The sequence below is a fragment of the Mesitornis unicolor genome, unplaced genomic scaffold (genome assembly GCF_000695765.1).
Source record: "Mesitornis unicolor isolate BGI_N332 unplaced genomic scaffold, ASM69576v1 scaffold6684, whole genome shotgun sequence".
Taxonomy (NCBI): Eukaryota; Metazoa; Chordata; class Aves; order Mesitornithiformes; family Mesitornithidae; genus Mesitornis; species Mesitornis unicolor.
The window spans coordinates 11,715-30,730 of record NW_010181961.1 but is presented as its reverse complement, the minus strand read 5'-3'; the positions used below and the strand labels follow the sequence as shown (position 1 = coordinate 30,730).

Sequence of the window (19,016 nt, the reverse complement as noted above, 5' to 3'; positions counted from 1 at the left end):
GGGAAAGTTGACACCCTTTTAAAAAGGATACAAGAAAAAATATAATAAATACAATTAAATCATTTTGGTATTAAACTTTATTGTGAAAGTACAATAGCAAGTCCTTAGCAAAGGACATTGAATGTTTACAGATACAAAAAGTCCACATTGAAATCCACATTTCAAACAGAGTATAAATACCCTCCAAAGCCTATAGCACTTCTTTTAAGCTACTTCATTTTCTGCAAAAACTGCATAACTTTAAAACTATATTCCATTTGTGGAAGTTGGGCTAATGACTCTATTTATTTTTTTTTCTTTCTGTGTAAAACATGCTCTCTCAGTAGTAATGCAGACCTTGATGCAAGTTACAGGTTCCTAGTTAGTTGTTTGGGTTTTTTTTTTGCAATAATTCCATTATTCCAAGGTAAATAGCTCCATCAAGAGCAGCTGGCAAAGCTTCACTTATTCATCAGCTACTTTCGATATAAATCATCAGTCAGGGTCAGTGCAAATCTTTGGTGAAATGAAGAAAAAATGTAATTAAGAGAGAACTGGGATTGTGAAAGCATTGTTGTAAATATTGTGAGCATGCCCAGAATCAGCTGAAAGTGAAATAGCTAGCTATGAGCTAGCTATGAACAGAATAAGAGACCAGATTGTTTCTACACTCCCTTCATATGGTTCTTCTTATCATGTTTCTCACTGTGACTCATGCTTTCCTTCCTTAATAGCTGTTGCACAAACCATCTCTTTTCTTGTGGTCCCTCTTCTCCACTAGAGAACCTCATATATTTCGTGAGCTGGCTGTCTCATTATAACAAACCCAGGAAGATTCATCATATTAATGTTAGTGACAGATACAAATGAGAGGACTAGAACAGATGCAGAGCCACCAGCTTCCAGGGAGAGAATGATATATTTCAAGAGTTATTTGAATCAAAATAAACTGGATTTTTTCTTAGATGATAGACTTGAAAAATGCCAATATTTATTGGGTCATAAACCAGTTATTTGTCTGCATCCAAATAAACTGGTAAGTCTGGGAAGACAGACAAAAATCTCCTAAGAGATACGTATTTCTAATACTTTACTTGGATGAAGTACTACTACTTCAATGAAATATAGAGAAATACAGATTATATTACATGTACCCTGAGTTACCACTTTTTAAGTGGTTCAGCATAAAAATCTTCTTGTAGGTTGTCAGGTTTTCATTTCATTTGCAGAATGTAACCTCTGGCTGTGCAAAACAGTACAAACCAAGAAGAATCTAGAAAAAAAAAAGAAAGAAAAAACATTAAATGCCAGATGGACCTGATTATCTAATGCGCTGTGAAGAAACAAAACCATGAACTAGCCCATACAACAATCACTTGTTAAAGTCCTCAATAGACATATTATAAAATTTTCAGAACAGAAAAGCTCATGGTTAAAGACATGAGAGAACCTCTGGCTAGTGGAGGAAAGGAATAAATATCCCAGAAGCACTGATTGTGCTGTATTTTAAAAGCAAAAATAAAACGATTAGGGTGTGATTGACATTATGAAATGCAACCCATCTCTGTTTTAAGAAAACAAACCAGTACACAAGCTCACTTATTCTGCTATTATTTAAGCAGGTCAAATACCAGTGTTCAAATGACTGAACGCAGTGGAACACAGCTACTGTTTCTGTTTTTACTAATCTCATAAATTTTTCTAGCATAGGGAAGTTCCAAAGAGGTCTGTAGCACCATGTGAATTAGATTGACACCAGTGAAAGAAATGGAAAGCATATAAATTAATAAGGATGTCTTAATTTATTTTGTAACCAATAAAAGATGGTGATTCATGTTTGCTCTGCACATTAGCTGTGCCATTTCACAAAGTGATTCCTAGGCCTGTAACTACAGAAGGCCAGAAATGCCCACATTCAGATCTGAATAGGAGGGAAAAAGAACCCCTTATCAAACTGAGAGGAGCAAGGTACAGCGGAAAACAAAAAAGGATTTTCAGCAATCAGTTTGAGAACTAGCTATGGTTTTTAGCATCCAGTTCTGTCCATGTATATTCATGCATGGGTTATTCCTGCATGTAATTAAACTTCCATGTGAAGCCAGTGTACTTTTTCTACCTTTCCTTCTTTTTTATTTTTTTAGCTCTAGTTATCCAAAGCTTGCTTTATGAGTTGTATTGAATGTTTAGATAAAATATTTTTAAATGTAAGAAACTACAGCCTTGATTTGAGTAAAGAGTAAAAAATTAATGACAAAAAAAGTCATGATGTGTTTATGTAGGCATATTTTGGACTTAAGGAATTTAAAAGTTCAGTTGTCAAGATCAGCAATTAAGTTTAAAATGTGAGTTACTTTACCTTGTTGAGATAGATGACTTGGAATCTGTATTTCAAAGTATACGTATATGCCTTCCAAAGTATTCAGTGACTTTTGTTGTTGTTTTCCAAAACTTGACTTGTTTTGTGTAATGGCAGGATAAAATCAGCCTTGTCTTTCTCTAGCTGTGTGAGGCACATGAAGAACACTGTTTAAATTGTTGTTTAAGCTTTCCAGACGTCTAGGCCTCCTCAGCATTAGTGAGTCACGGTGCAGGTGCAGCTCACAGCTGGGAACAGTGACAAAGGACAAAGTGAATCAGTTTCTTTTTCTTTTCAAATCTTCTGTAACATAGAAACACAGATGTGGAGTTACGAGGGAGTGAAATTTGATTTCACTTTTGCCTTTCAAAACTGAACTGTAGGAAAAAAATCTTGGTAGCAAGTATTTGAAAGTCTTATGTGTCTGACAAAAACCACAGAGTGTATTATGGGTAACTTTTTGCTTTGAGTAGAAAGTGCAAGCTTGCTGAACTTGATACAAATGACCTGAAAGGTTTAAATATGAAGAAAAGGGAAAATAAAGAATGAATGAGAGTTGGAATTAAATGCTAACTACATTTACCCGCTCCAGTTAAATGCAAGGTTGTTTCACCTAGATTTGGCAGGCATGCAGATTAAACTGCAAAGACATATCAAAGACTTGTGGTATTTTATATGAAGCTACTTTGATGACTAATAGCATATTAGAACACATGCAGAAGCTTTTTCAACAGCACTGTCAGTCTGCCAGAATTGCAACCCATGTCGCATCAGTTTTTCTGTCCTTTCTGAGTACTTTTTTCTTGAGGAAGGAAGAAGGGCTTCTCTTCTGTTGGCCCTTCCATGCTTATCTCTTGCAATTGGTAGCGCTTATTGGTTTTGCTGCAAACTGGACTATTCTGTACCATTGAACTTAAGTTAAATAGTCTCTCCAGTAAATTGGTGTTAACTGACAAAGGTACTTAGGATCAATTGCTCAGTATTCTCAGCAGTAAATTTTCATGCCAGAGGTAGCAGTTTGAACCCCTTTATATTTAATATGTTTTCTGAGGTGTCCAGTTCTCTGAAATCTTCGAACTTCAGGACACCTGCCTATCTTAAAGCATGTGAGAAACTCTGTTTACTTCTACTAAATTAGAGTTTTTTCTTTTTTGAAATGTACTTACATGTTTTCAGAGTCTGTGTTAGAGCATATGAATACCGGCTGGAATGTGCCATAGTAAATCTATATTAAGTAGGCAGTGTCATTTTCCAAAGCCTAGTTATTAAACATTCTTTGAGAAGATAACTAATAACTTCTGGATATACAAGTAGAAAAAGATTCTGGATGTGATTAAGAAAGTCAGAGAATTACATTATTTATAATCCTTTCCACATACTTGAATGCCCTAATTAGATTACCAAGAAGGAACCCTCTTAAGGTCACCAGGGAGAAACTTTCTGAGACATGTTCAGGCACCTGCAGGAATCTGCCAGCCAAATGTCTGCTGTAGAGATGGAAAATCATCTTTTCTGCGGTTACAGCTTTCATGCTGCCTTCCATAGTAATGCTAAGGCAGCTCAACATTACTGCAGTTTGTTTTTAAGTCCTGAGTGATGGAGAGCTAAAAAAACAAAAAACCCCAAAAAAACCCACCACCCCACAAAAATACCCAACAAACAAACCAAGAAGCCTTTCATAAGAAAAAAGAGAGGAAAAGGAAAGAAAAATTCTAGACTTTAAGGGGTCATCTGGGTACACTGAGCAGCTGAAGTGCCATTAAAGAAACAGTGCTTTAACTTACTCCACTCCCCTCTAACACATACTGCATTTCAAAGTTGAATTTTGGGGGGTCTAGTTTAACTTTGAGGGCTGGAAAACTTATCCGTTTGTACTGCTGGTTGAACACAGCACCTGAGTCACTTCATGAGCAAGTCACACTAAATCCAGTCAGACATCTGGTAAGACAGAGCTCCTGCTGAGAGCAGTTTGCAGTTCAAAATAACAATATTCATTAGAGGATATAGATACTACAGAGCTGACTTCATCAAGGGAGAAATTCATGGTGAATAAATACAAGCCTAGTGTTTTTGAACTTGGAAAAACTCAGTTTGATAGTAGTTGATGATTTTTTCCCTTCAAATCCTCCTTCCAGCACTTTCTAGAACTGTTCTCGGAGTATTCTTCCCATGCCTTTATTGCTGATAGGTTCTTCCGAGAAGCCTATTTTTTCATAATATCTAAGTATTTGCCAGCAATTTTTCCCATAAAAGGCAGTATTTCCACATCCACTTTTGTACTCAGTGTAAATTTACATATTCTTTTAAATCTGTTTTGGCTGTATTTCTGCTACCATTCAAGGGAAAGTGAAAGAAATGGGACTGAGTGTAGGGCTGGCACTCTCACATAGAAGTACATTTTTTCTATTTAAAGCTCTCCCCAGTGGTTGGTACTGGTGACAGATTTCTTAATTTCCTCATCAGAAGCTTTCCACTTCACAGGAGTGCAAGTCATCTTTATCATACTATTTTATGGCATTGTCAGGGCTCTGAGTATGCTAAAAAGATGTTAGTGACCCTGACCAGGCACACCTGAGGCCACCCCAATGCCCATGACCCAGAGACTCTTATTTAGACTTGGCCCTGGGTACTTAGTCCCTGCCTGAGCTGTGCTCGAGGCAAGCTTGTCTCCAGCTCAGCCATTGTCTGGTCATCTGGAGCTTGACTTGTGGGCTGACTTCCATACTTGACCACGTACTCACCTCATCACCTTGATATTGCCTTAAGATTTAGTCTCTTTGTTAGACACAGCCCCTGTCTATGAGTCTATCCTGCTGTAGGGCTAGGCCCAGGGTGGTAAGACACCTGTCTGGCCAGCTGTGGGATTACGTGAGCTTGCCTTGGGAACCCTTTTTGGGATTAGCTTTTGTTGCGGAGCAGCTGGCCCTTGTAACATTACAAACCCTTCTGATGAACCGGCCTTCACCTGCATTCTGATCCCTGCCCCCAGCACCAACTCTTTACTGATCACTGGGCTCCTAATGAATTCTCTTGCAGTCTTCTGGAGCACATTAGTAACAATCCAAATCCTCTGTCCCATTCAGGCCCTCCTTACCTCTGTGGCTTTTCAAGGGTAGCCTTTCCCCCACCAAGCCCCAAGTTGCTGATGCAATGTCCCTTTCTAGTTTGCTGTCCCTATTGTGTCTCTGTGCTCTGGTAAGGCTACTGACACCCCTGCAGTGATACTAATCCCAGACCTGTGTGAGGACACCCCTTGCTAAGAGGAGAGGCTGTCATTACGGCTCTGAGGGCCTAATGACCCTCCCCAGCATCACCTGTATCATCCACTTATACCCAGGGGCTCTATTTAAGCTCTGTGCTCTGCTGAAGAGGACCTGGTCTAATGGAGCTCTTTGTTCTTGACTTCAGCCAGTGTCTTACTATTTTAATCTTGGCTTTGATTATTACTGTGGACCTGCTTGCTGACTCACTGGACTTGATCTTAATTCTGACCTGTGGATGGATTTTCCTGATTTTCCTATGTCAGACCTAACTCATTGCTGTGAAATTGCCTTATGATCTGGATTCTTGGTTAGACCTGGCAACTCTTTCTGCACCTGTCTTATTTGTATGGATCTATGTCCTGACTAGAGAGGTGCTGTGCTGCTGGCTGTGTTATCTCACTTTACTCTGGGGTCCCTTTTCCCTTAGGGAGTACTTAGCCCTTGCAACAACCTGATAAACAATCAGCAGATCTAGGTACAGTAATATGATGGATCCTGTGGCTTAAACACACTTTTGAGGGGCAAAGAACTATATTTGGGTGGGGGGAAGAGGGGGTTGAAGCTGAGCATGGGTCTCAGCTGTATTTAGCTCTTGGTCTACTGGCATGTTTACTTTAGGGGATGAACTGTCCTGGAATGGTTGTGTGTTCCTCCTGCTATGAAGATTCAGCTGGGAGGGTGTTGGTTCTGTCCCTTTCCCTTTCTGTTAGTATGGTGTGTAACTTACCCTGCCACATCTACTGTCTCTGCCTGACTGCAGAGTTTGGAAGATGTCTCTGCATTGGTTATGTGCAAGTCAGTGCTTTTAAGGCTTTCTTCTCAATCTGTGGTAATACATTTTAAAAGCAAAAGTAGAAAAACTGCAAGCCTATGGTTTTAAGCCCACAAGGACAATCCTTACAGTTTTGGGAAGGTGGAAGCAGCCAGCTACAAACTGTGAGAACAGTCATCCTGGGTCCAGCCTACTGTTGCATCCAAAACAGTGACCACTTGTGTTTGCCTGCTGAAGAAGGTAAAAACAGAATAAATCTACAGTGATGTTTAGTGTACCCCTGTGACTTCCTTATGCACAAGTCCAGACACTGTTGATCTCTATGTATGTCCTAATACTTCTCAATTATTTTTTTCTTGCTTTTGGGGAGAAAAAAGCTACAGCATTGCAGTGAATCAGATGTTTGTTTCTGGCCTAGGTAACGGTCACAACAATTGGTTATGGAGACAAAGTTCCCCAGACATGGATTGGAAAGACAGTAGCTTCCTGTTTTTCAGTATTTGCTATATCTTTCTTTGCTCTGCCAGCGGTAAGTAGAATTTGGTTCACCTTTTTAAAGTGTTTGTTTGACTTAGGGCTTACAATTAAGTAGTTTTAAATTGGAGACTTTGATAGGAAATAGTGGGATTGGGATGTACTCAAGTGTGTGTTTGTGTGTCTGTGCATACATGTGCAAATGAATGAAACCCCTGTATCCTTACTGTGGTCCTAGGAAGGAGGTAAGAATAATTTTCATTGCTCAAAGAACTGAAGCTATTTTGTGAGGTAAAGAGAGGGTGAGAGGTTTTGTATTAGCATATTGGTGCCAGAGGTGAAACTTCCTTAATTTCTGCTATTTTGTGATTATACATGAGAATAATTTGGGGTCGTGCAAGGAGAGGAACACTGCCACAAAGCAGAGGTCTAGGGAACTGCATCTGCTCTCCTACATGGTACTATAAAGCTTCTTTGGGCTTTTTGGATCTGGAAATTACTGAATGGGGGGGAAAATAAAGTCAGCATTATCAAAATGATGAGAAAAGACAAAGTATTTCTTCAGTAACTATTAGTTTTACAGAAATGCTGACATTATAAAGCATATCTTTAGTGGTTTTTGCTCGATTTGCCTGGAAAATCAAACTCAGTTCTGACTTGTGGCAGGGGATTAAAAAGAAGTGTAAAGAACAGCTGTAGATCAGCCATGTGACATTGGCATTTGCTTCTTCCACTATTGTGCAGCGTTGCCTTTGGAATGCGACTGCCTTTGTGAATGCCTGTGACTTAATGTTACCTATAGATCACAGCAATAAACACATGCTGTTTATTTAAGTTACATGATGCCAATTTCAACATACTTAATTTCAGATTTATTTGTTGGAATAGGTTTCTGCCACTGTGGACACTTGAAAATTCAGAACTTTTTCCAGGAAATGTCTGTTTATTTCATATCTTAAGTTTGGTTTAGATACGTGAAGTCATGTTGGAGTCTAACTAGTAATTTTGCTTATATTTAGGGCATTCTGGGATCTGGTTTTGCCCTGAAAGTACAGCAGAAGCAACGTCAGAAGCATTTCAACAGACAAATTCCAGCTGCAGCATCTCTAATTCAGGTAAGGCTCCTAACAGTAAAATGGTTAAAGTGTTGGAGAGGTAGTGTGGCCTAGCAGTTAAAGTACTGAGAATCACTGTTGCTAGGCTTTATTATAAATCTATAGCCTGTGTTTAACCACTTTGTCTTTTTGATCCACTTCACTAGAGGGAATTAGATAATTGCCTGTCCCCTCTTATGAGTGAGCATTGGAGGCTTTACTAGCCTAATATTCACAGGCATAGGGGTACTAACTGTATGTAATAAGTCTATTTGGTGAAATAGTAAAAAAAAATAATTCTTTAATTCCTAAATTACTTTTTATATCCCCTTAGGTCCTGTGCATCTGCTAAATCCTGAGGTGATAAATGTGTGTACATGTAACTGTATGTACACACCTCAGTTTAGAAAAATATCCCAGCATAACATTCTATATAATATAAATAAGGTAATGTCATGATGCACAAATACTGAAGTGTGACACACTGCAGAAAAAGGGAAGCAGCAGCAGTATTACATGACATTTATGGGGATTCACTTTTATAGAGGTTAGGTTTCTTTTTACTGTAGGCACGGTTAGACCCCAGCTCCTAGGGAGACCGGTACGAAGAATGTACTTGGATCGCTGTGTGCTGAGTGCATGTTTCCTTGTGCAAATTACACTTAACAGTTTTATGTATAGGGAAGAATGTATTTTGCTAGGCATGTTGTTGTGTGGTATAGCACAGTGATTGCAGTCAAAACCCTCTGCAGCTTGTTGTCAGTTTAGTTTGCAGCAAGATCTGACTTGCCTGTCCTGCAGGACAACAGTGACTGCTTATTCACTGAAGTTATTGGGTTTGGGTTTTATTATAGACTCTGTGGCGGTGTTACGCAGCAGAGAAATCCTGCACTTCTACAGCAACGTGGAAGATCTATGTTACATCACCGGTGCAAAATCCCAAAAAACCACCAGCGCCATCTAGCCCTAGTCTGAGAAAACAGGTAACGTAGAGTTGACAGAGCTCTGTTCTTTCTTTTAGGATAACTTGCCGAAGTCCTTGTGAAATGTCCATATGATTCAGAGAGCTGAAAGCCATTTTTAATGGGGCATTTGATTTTTTTCCTCATGCCACTGCATGATTAGTTTTAATTTTCCTTAAAATATTCCTGAGGGACAGAAAAACTTAGATTTGCCCTGGCATTGTGACAGATGCTGATTCTCCATTGGTCTATCACCTTTGAAGTCTCCTCTGCCTTCTCAAAGGGTAGTGTAAGTCAAGGATGACACTTTCTAATTGTGCATTTATTTTGTATAGTAGTTCATACAGGAAGAAAGGAGAAAGCTAGTTTAAAAAGTTATGTTCACATTCAACATGTGGCTGACAGTATCTATGTTTGTCTTGCTCAAGTACTTCTCTTCTTTGTAATTTTGTTTGGGGCTGTGTGTAGAAATTTGGCCAAATTCCTGAGCTGTGACTGCCATAAAGTGGAATAGCATTTGCCAATACAGATGGGATTGCCCAAATATAATTGTGTAGTTCTATTGGCAAGCTTGCTTATCTTTCAGCACCCCTTCTGGAAAGGTGCTCAAGTTTGCAGTAGGTCTAGCTCAGATACCTTGGGATTTAAAGTGCTGTTAGAGGCTTGGTTTTTAGGCAGTGGAGTCCCACTGATGCCTCTCGCCCAGCACAGAATTGCAGTACAATTTCCCCGCGGGTAGAAACACATGTAGAAAGCTGTATTGGTGTCATCTGTGTGCATGGATATGTTTTTGTGTTACAGCAGTGTGATCTACATGGTGCTGAGCAGAGTGTAACTTTGCTGTGAGACTTGCTTCTTCACAACTAGAGACAGAAAAACTGTGAGGAAAGGGCTAAAACTGAACTAAGGCTGGGTAGTATGTGTGCTGAAAAGCAAGCAATTCATTGTGGGAGAGCTGGAAAAAATACATTTTTTAGTGCCCTTAATATTTTCCCCTCTATTTTCTGTAGTGAGAGGGATTTCCCTAATATATTATGAAACCTGAACTTCCCTGTGAACTGTTAACTCTAATTCAAGAACATAGAAATGGTTCTTTCATCTCTTGCCAATGCATAATCTTCTCTTATTAAAGACAACTAGTTCTTTCTCTACCCAGCCTATTATTTTAAAGGCTTCAACTGTATATTGATTATCTTGTGCATGTTTTAGCATTTTGTTCTCCAGAGAATTCCTAGTTAGTTTTCCTGCTATGAGAGCTCAATCTTTCATTTAAAACACTTTGATGCATGGTAGTGCATCCACTGTGTACAGTAAATACCCACTTCTACCATTTCTCATGCCCTGTTTGATTAGTTTTGAACATGCTTTTGTTTAATTGCTGCAGAGGTGAAGAGAAGAATGAATTCCAAAAGACTGAATGCAGATTGTTCCATTTCTGAATATATTAAGCCTGCAGCTGTTTGTTGAGAATACTCAACAGAGACATCTTCTGATACCATCTCATTTCTACTATCACAGGGTAGAAGATACAAAAGAAAGGGGAAACTAGGCTGTGGTAATGGTTCTGCACCTGTAATAAACCCTGGAGAGAATGCCTTGTCTATTCCACAGATAACTTATGATCACATTTGTGAACAAGAAGACAAAAAAGATGTGTCTTTCTACATTGGTGAACCAGGAGGTAATTTACTTTCATTTATGTTCAGGTTGGCATTTTTTAAGAGACAAAGTTAAAGTGAATTGGACTGATTAAGGAAAAAATCTGTGAAAAAATAATTTAAAATCAATTAGTAAAGCAAGATGCTTCAGTCCAAGGACAATACATAACAGAAATGGAGACACAAATTAAAGGAATTATTTACATTAATATGGTGTGAACATCAAAAAAAATTGCTTTGTTTAGCAAAGTTAATTCAGTTAAGATTTTGGATATAATGTTAATTCTACTTTTTTAATTATGTCAGAGCTGGATGGAAAGCTACCTTGGATCTACCCTACTACCTCACATAGAACTTGAAGGAAGGAAAATAGAACAAGAAAAATCTTTACTTTTTTACAGCACCCTCTTAAACATTGTGCAAATAAATTTATAGAAACAACTAAATATTTTTATGCCTATACCAACCAAGAGGTTTTGAAAAGTGGATCTTTCTTTTCTTGATTCATTTTAAATATTGTGTGTTGCTATAAGCGGCTGTTGTATTTCAACCTGGAAACTGGCTGAATTTCACTATAGAGCTAAGATACTGCTTTTGTTTGTAATTTTTTTTCCTTTAAGTTTGTATTGGAATTGTGGGTATGAGAGCGTATTGCTTACTAGAAAGTGAGGGATTTTTTGAAAAGCTAGTTTTTCCACCTTTGTGTTGATTTCCTTTGTTGATGGAGTTGGGGAAACTCATGATAGTTGTGGGTCTGCTACACCTCTAACTTGAGAGGAGGTAGTTTCCTCGTAGTTTGAGGAGTTATATTCCATACCTAGAGGCATGCAAATCCTTGCCAAGTTAACTCAGGTAGCCAAAGTATAGTGTATTATCATCTAGTGGTTTGACTTTGGTTTTCATCTGTCTTTGATGAACCTGAACATTAACTCTGTGTAAAATTCCTACTCTTATGTGACATTGAAGTTGACACAATTTCAGACTGGAGAGAGTATGGCTGTAGTCTTGACATGTTGTTTTCTTTATTAAAAAGTACTTTAAATTTTTTTTGGAGAGAGACTAGAGAATATTCTCTCTCCCTAGAGAGAATATGTAGTGTCTTCTGTAGTGAATGCAATCAAAGATAGGAGTTTCACTGAGTTGCTAGATTATATTGTCACTGCAACCCATGTCATCTATGCTAGAACAGTCAGTCAGATGTGGCATAGCAGGGACCTGAGAGCTGTGGCATACTGAGATACATTTGTAAGGAGTAGGAGCATCTGGGTCCCACAAGAATTTAGAAAGACCTTCAATCCTCAGCCGCCTGCAGGTGATGGCCGCGTAGTACCATTGTGGGAGGAAGAGTTTCTAGATTCCACTGATGGAGGTTTTCATCACACCTTATGTTTTTCCTTATGTTTTGTAATCTTATATCTGTCACTTTGAGGTCAAAATGCTTTTCTGCAGTGGTGTTTTTTCAATTGTTATTTGGCATTTCCAGTGATTTTTATAGCCTTCTGGGAAAGGGGACAAAAGGTGTGACTTATAAATAAAGTTGCTGCTTTAACTATGTATTTCTTAACAGAATACTTTGTCCATTCTCAGCATGTTTATTGGAGCTGTGCAACTTCCCTTGCTGACCATGTAATAGCAGATTTTCTGGAGTACAATATGATGCTGTGGTATCAGTTGGTGATGGACAGAAGTAGCAAAGTATTGTGCAACTTCTAAAAGTAATAAAGACAGTTAAGATGTTGAGGGCTATGTTGTCTGTATTCAAGACTCTGCTGGCATACATTTATTCATTTAAGCTATATTCCTTAAATGTTCATAGTTAGTCTGAGCATCAGAGGAAAAAAATTGAAAATACAAGCCTGTATCTTTTTCTGTCTGAAAGCTTGGGAACAAAAGAAAATGAAAGAATTCTTTTCCACTTTTTCTGAAAATGTTTTCTTATTTTACTTTTATTATAGCTGGTCTAATTTATTCTTGTTTTGAGAGCCATGCATATTATTCCCTTACCAATTAAGTTTTATCTATTTTTCATTTTCTTTCACATTTTGCCTTAGCCAGTGTCAGGGGTAAGTAACACTTCATTTGATTTTTCTGATTTATTCCTTCTGTTGCAAAGCTTCCAGGAATGTAGTTGGCTAACTTGATTGCTCAATTGACTGAACATTCTTGACACCTCTCAAGTTTAAACCTGATTTCTCTCACTAAAGTTCTCCTTGCCAGAATTAATACACTTATGTTCTTGGGAAGTGAAAGTACTAGGCTTCAGGCTTGTAAATGGTGGTATATTTTTCATGTTTTAAAAAGCTGAAAGTAGAAAAGGCAGAGAAAATAATAATAAAAAAGGCAATGGAAAAGGGCCATGCCAGTTTCTATTTCAGTGTTACTGTAGTGGAATATTTTATTAATTGGTTTTGAGCCTGGATATTTTACAGATGATGGCAAACTTCAAGGTTGAGTTAGATCACTTTTATAGGCCTGACCTAGGAGGAGCAGAGCTGTTGCTCTAAAGCAGCTCTTCCAGTCTGCTGCTCTGGTCAGGTGTGAGAGAGACTGTAGGGAGACCTGAAACAAATGACTGGCAAGTTCTGGCAACAGAATAACAGTTCCTCTAAATAATTTCAGTCCCTTTCTCCCCAGAACAAGGAATTTAAGTTTAAATTTTCTTGATAAAGGAGAGATTTAGCTTAATTCAGAAAGTGCATTGTGTGAGCACACTTTTTTTTATGAAAATAGGGTTTTTCTTAGGATATCCTCTTCTTTACCCATGTCCATCCATTACCTTCTTGGGTTGCTTGAAATTTGCTTAGGAGGCATATCTTTCAAAGCTGAGCAGAAATGCTTTCCTTTTATACAAGAAGGTGGTTTGTGAAAAGAGAAGCTTTACAAAGCCTATAGATACGATCAAGATTAAGGTTCCTGAGATACTTGTATATGTGTAATAAACACGTATTGATAGTGCATAATGTAGAAACTAAATCTTCTTGTATCATAAATGATGGAATCTTGAAACAAACACTTCATAATCTAAAAGGAAAACAGTTCCTGGCTTAGGTCTGTACCATTCATGGAGTTTAGAGTGTGACTAATTTGGAGTGCTCTGTAACCTGAACAACTTCACCATCCTTGCAGGAATGGAAAGGCCAAAGTCTTCCACAGTAATAATTTCTTTGTTTGAAGTCGAACCTCTCAAAATGAGGAAGCTATTTAGAAATAAATTTAAAAGGAACAGCTGAAGTAAACATGGATTTAAGAAAAACAATCCTGGAAAATAAGTGTAATGAAGATACTCTAGTGCACCATACTCTTTTCGTGGATATCTGTTGCTTCTACCGAGGCACTCTTTCCTATCAGGGTGTATGGTTTAGTTTTTTTCTCGTAGTGATTTTATCCTCACCTGAGATTATAGCTATAATTGTTCTCTAGAGTCTTGAAATTGATCTTTACCTGTACTTCTGTCAACCATTGTGTGCACACTCCTTCGCAGCAGGGTCTGTTATCAGGATGACAAGACATGTGTGAACTCTCTGGCATCTTCAAAGTTCCTGTAAGATTTAAAGAAGGCACTTAAGTATCAAGATGGTAGTTACTTATGGTAGTAAGAGTGAAGCACATCATAAAGAGTGATCCAAACAGAAGAAAAACAAATACCACTTGAGAGTCACTGAAATCTTTTACATGCACTCAAGTTTCATCTTCAAATAACAGCTACTCACTGCAATGTATGCTTCTCAAAATGAACTGAATAGCTGTTTCATAACGTTTTTTATTAGGGAGGAAAAAATTAGAAAAATGTGAAAGTTTTTGGACCTTGAGGGTCAGCCTCCTGGGACATCTCTAGCAGATGGAATATATTATTCTCTGTCAGTTATTGTAGGTTGTATACACAACTCATTATTGTAGAATTTGTCAAAGTCACAAGACTCTCGGTGATAAATCTCTGCTGGGGTAAAAACCAAAATTCCCTATTTATCACTATACTTTTTTGTTTGCTTATTGGAGTTTCTTGCATGCTGACATATTCCACTCCACTTCTCCCCCCCTCCCATATATATAAAGCAAAACTGCACAAGTGTAACTTTTCACCAGGAGCAGAGAGTGAACTGTAATTTTCAATGACCCCCAGAATAACTTTGTAAACACACTTACATAAAAGTGTGTAATAGTGTTAATGTTGATTTATTCTGTCTGTAATGCTAGTTTAGATGCTGACATTCCAGAGTTCACTTACATAATAATAGGTTGGTTGTTCCTGGAAACCAGTTGCATTTCCACTGGGAGAAAGGGCTGTTTTCCCTCAGTGGTGTAGATGGATTATAATCTGTAGTGCATATAAAGAAGCAAACATTTTAAATGAAGTGGATTCATAGATTCCAGTGCTGACAAGCTGAGTGAAAGGTGAGAAAAAACATGTGGCTAAAATTAACAGAATAAAAGAAACACCGAAGCTTTTGAGGGTCTGCATAACTGTCGGTAAGTCAAAAAAGCATAAATATAAAGATATGCTCCAAATTTGTAAGAGAAAGTATCCAGATACCATGCTTCTGAAAAACATCATGCCCTTAAGAGGATGAGTTTTGCAGATGCTGGTGGTTTTGCAGTGAGAATCTCTACTCAGCATAGGGCTGTTTGACTTCTGAATTTGTCAGTTCAGGACTGGTACCTGCCTGTGAGTAAAAATTGTGGAAATGTATTTGTATGCCTCCTCCAGAAAGTTTTCAGTCTTTGCTGTTTCAGCCCTGGGTGTCCTGAGTGAGAACTTTCAGTGAATTTTGTGGTTTATCTTGCATGACCAAAGTGGATGGTAGAACTGGGGGTGGGAGGTGGTGTAAGGGGAGATGGAGGCTGAGAGGAAGAGAACAGCTGCCTCTGCCAAACTCACTCTTACTTCTGATTAAATCTGGCAGCTTTTGAGGTTCAAACACTTTTATTTTTGTTCTGCATTTATTCAATTCCCTGTTCTGCCAGGTTTAGGACCAGGGTTTAGATCACCAGTCACACAGAGACTTGGGCAGGCACTTTGTACCAGATGGTCCCAGAGACCACGGGAGTACATAGTGAGAGAAGGTATTTGCAGCTCCCTCAAACTTCTTCTGATTAAACTCAGTTTTACTGATATTATATTAGACTTTTTTTTATCCAGAAAACATTTTTGCTTCATCAAAGACAGTACATTTAGGTGAAACTTTCTCTAGTTGAAAATGCTCCAGCTAATTTCAGTTGTGATGTAATACTGATATTTTTTTTTAGTTGTTCAGTAGAAAAGAAAATTTCTCTGTACGATAAGGAGACTTTATGATGAAGTCAGCTTAGGAGAAGCACATGATGAATGATGAGTTTGTGCTACAGAGTTAAAAAAAACCAACAAATTAACAAGACGAGTTCTGTCCACCATGGACTAGTGGCAGTGGTGTTTCCAGTAAAGTTGATTATTAGAACTGGAAAAAAGACACTATCAGCACAGCAGTGGGAGGAAAAAATAGAGATGCAAAGGAGGGCATATGCCAGAATAGGATCTTTTGTTGCCAAAATTTCGTATTTCAGATTACTGTTAAATCTTAAAAATGTAAAAAATTAGAAAAGCAAAAAAATTAAATTTAGAGTCAACATGTTTAATAATAAAACAAAGACGGCTTTTAAAAGTGAGATTAAATTGACCTAATAAATTTAGTTTAAACTTAGTTATAGTTTTTGGTAAGCTATTTCACGATACTGATAATCTTTACTGTTGGATCCAGAATATATACATTGTGATAGTCTTGCGGTGTAAGTCTCTGGGTAAGAGACGGAAGAAAATCCAAGACCCTGCCATAAGGATGTCAATGAAGAATTCCACTGTTGACCATAAAGACAGGAAATCAGTTTTTCTTTTGTTATGTTTGAGCAACCAGCAGAATCTTCTCAATACAGGATCTTGTGGGCTTTTCCTGACATCTGTGTCTGAAGGAATGCATTGAAAAAAACTATTATCCATCTAGCTCTTAAGTAGCCTTGGTACCAAAGATAGAGAGTGGAATTAGAGGAAAGACTTTTTTACCTTTGAGATGTACTGCTAGATATTTGAATAAAAATGAGAAGTGTGTTGGAGAATAACCATAAAACGATAGACTTAGCCAGCCTTGGGAAGAAGAGAGAAGTGAACTAGTTATCTGACTTCATAAATGGAAACTCAGAGTTAATAGATAACGTATGGTAAGAAGCAAGGCTAGAAAGTGTTAAAGTCCTGTTTATAAGAGGAAGCAGACATTACAAAAATAAAACTCAATTTTTGTTAGTATAACTGAAATCCTGAGATCTAATTAGTCTAGATCCAATTGTTACAAAAAATAAAATACAATTTTAATTGTACATTTAAAAAGCTGCAATTCTAGCAAAATTACAATTAAAACTCCAACACATTCTTCTTAATTTCTGTCCATTTTCCTGACACTTATGCTTATCCTTTCACTGCTCCTCTGGGTCCTAAGGTTTCATTTGTTGCAAGGGGAGAAGGGGTAACGTTACAATGAGTTGTTGAAATCTGGTGTCCTTCACAGGGGGGAATATGATGTTTGTGGTGATAGTTCTCCTTCCTCTCCCAGGATCCACTTGGGGTCACTTACAAATGTTTCCCAACACACTTGTATTTCTTTATTGGTGTGCAGCTCCAAGTTTCATCTGAATTTAGTGTATATGTTCCCTTTTATGTATGAGAGATAGTATTTCTTTGTTACCCTTAAAACCAGTTTTGTCCTGCTCTAGGACTGCATTTTTCTTTAACTGACCATTAGTGAATTGTTTATAGCTTTGAGGTCTCTAGTGCCAAGCCTGTGCACAGTCTCTTATCTCATGCCTGTATTCATATCCACTGCATCCTGTGTTTCCAGTTCTCAGGGACTCTGATATTCTACCTAGTGTGTATGCCTATAAACTATGTCATTATTTAGTTGTAAATGTCTCATTCTACTAGAATGACAGCTCTTACTGCTGTAGATATGAAACTATCCTGGTACAAAACAGAGATAAACAAAGGTAGAACAAGTCATATATAGACACCTGGTCAATTAGAGAAGTTGCTGTCACAGCTAAATCACTTAGACCAAGAAAAGTTTGGAAAGAGTAGGCCTGAGAAGATTCATTCATTAGGTCTTGCAAACTCTGTACAAAGCTTAGACCCAGTTACTATTAGTGTTAATATGGGACAACACAGAATTCAAGAGACATAGGAGCTCCTTAGTGCTCATACAAATAGTGAATTCACATGAATATTGCAAGCTGTCAATTTTCCGAAACATAGGAAGGATGAGAACAATCTGGGAAATGGTGAGTTTTTTTAATGATCTGAACTTGAGATTAAATTCTAGGCAGAATGGAAGTTTGGCCCAGTTATTAAAGGTAAAGTGTAGAAGTAATGATGTCAGGAAATTATTGATGCTCTTTTCTTTACACTGATAATCAGTACTGAATTTGCTAAAGCTGACAGTACAAATTGTCATTTGCTATTATTTGGCTAATATTTCGGTGAGCAGCAGAAGCCAGAACAGGATCAAGCATTGTGGAAGAAACACTGAAGTCAGGCTGATTTTAGTTATTTCGGCTTGCAAAGTAAATAGCTGAGGAGTAAGGGAGTGATCAGAAGCAACCTGAGAGCTACTATAGGACTGATGGAGAGAGCTTGGTGAGATGCATGGGTCTATAAAAGGGCACACAATGCATGCTTTGAAAAGGAGGTAAAGATGAATTTCTAGGAAAGTCTATTTCATAGAAAAATGCTGGAGTGGTCAAAATATTTGTAAAAACCAGACAATAGGAAGGCAATAACTAACAGTTGATGTGAATTGATCAAGAGCAATCACATAGATCATGTACGGCATTTTTCCTGTGTGTTTGAGATAGGATAGAAAGGCAGAGGCCAGTTTACATACTGATGTTAGTCACTCTTTCCTGTCTTATCCATATATGTGCATAAACACAGGGTCTGGATTATGGCCTAGAAAATTAGCTTAGGCTACTGTAAGAGAGATGAAAGTTTAGTGGAATTTTATACTCAAAATAGTTACTAGGGGCTCACTGTTTAACTGAGAATGCTTTTAGAGAGGTTTCTGAGCCTGGTGCTATCAAATAAGCCCATCAGTAGGTCAGATCATGGACTAAAGTGGAATTTTTGTGCAATATGCAGTTGATATCAACTCGGAAGTGGCTGAGAGCACTTTGGAAGACAGCCTGTGGACCTGTGAGCCTCACACAGAGTGCAGTGCTTGTGCAATTGCCTTTTGTCTCATGTTCCTCCACTAATCCTGTATCTCACTAATTCACTGCAGTGATCTGTCTCCACACTTTTGATATAAAGTACAAAGGCAGCTGCTTGTCCTGATCTCTGTCTATTAACCAGCTGTTTAGGGTACACAGTGCCACAGTGTGGAGTAGATAAACTTCTTGCTGCATAGCACTGAGGGATGCATTTCACTCAAATGAGCCCCTGTAG

At 38.0% G+C, this 19,016-nt stretch overlaps 1 protein-coding gene across 1 annotated transcript in view; it reads left to right on the top strand.

Moving 5' to 3' along the window:
• The window catches only part of LOC104539917 (potassium voltage-gated channel subfamily KQT member 1-like), a gene marked incomplete at both ends in the record, with an annotated part of 19,083 nt that extends 8,502 nt beyond the window's left edge, over nt 1-10,581 (top strand). The window contains 4 exons of the mRNA XM_010183592.1: nt 6,789-6,899; nt 7,864-7,959; nt 8,793-8,921; nt 10,419-10,581. Of these exons, the coding sequence (XP_010181894.1) occupies nt 6,789-6,899; nt 7,864-7,959; nt 8,793-8,921; nt 10,419-10,581 (499 nt within the window). The remainder of the gene's footprint in view (nt 1-6,788; nt 6,900-7,863; nt 7,960-8,792; nt 8,922-10,418) is intronic.
• Nucleotides 10,582-19,016: the final 8,435 nt, after the last annotated feature.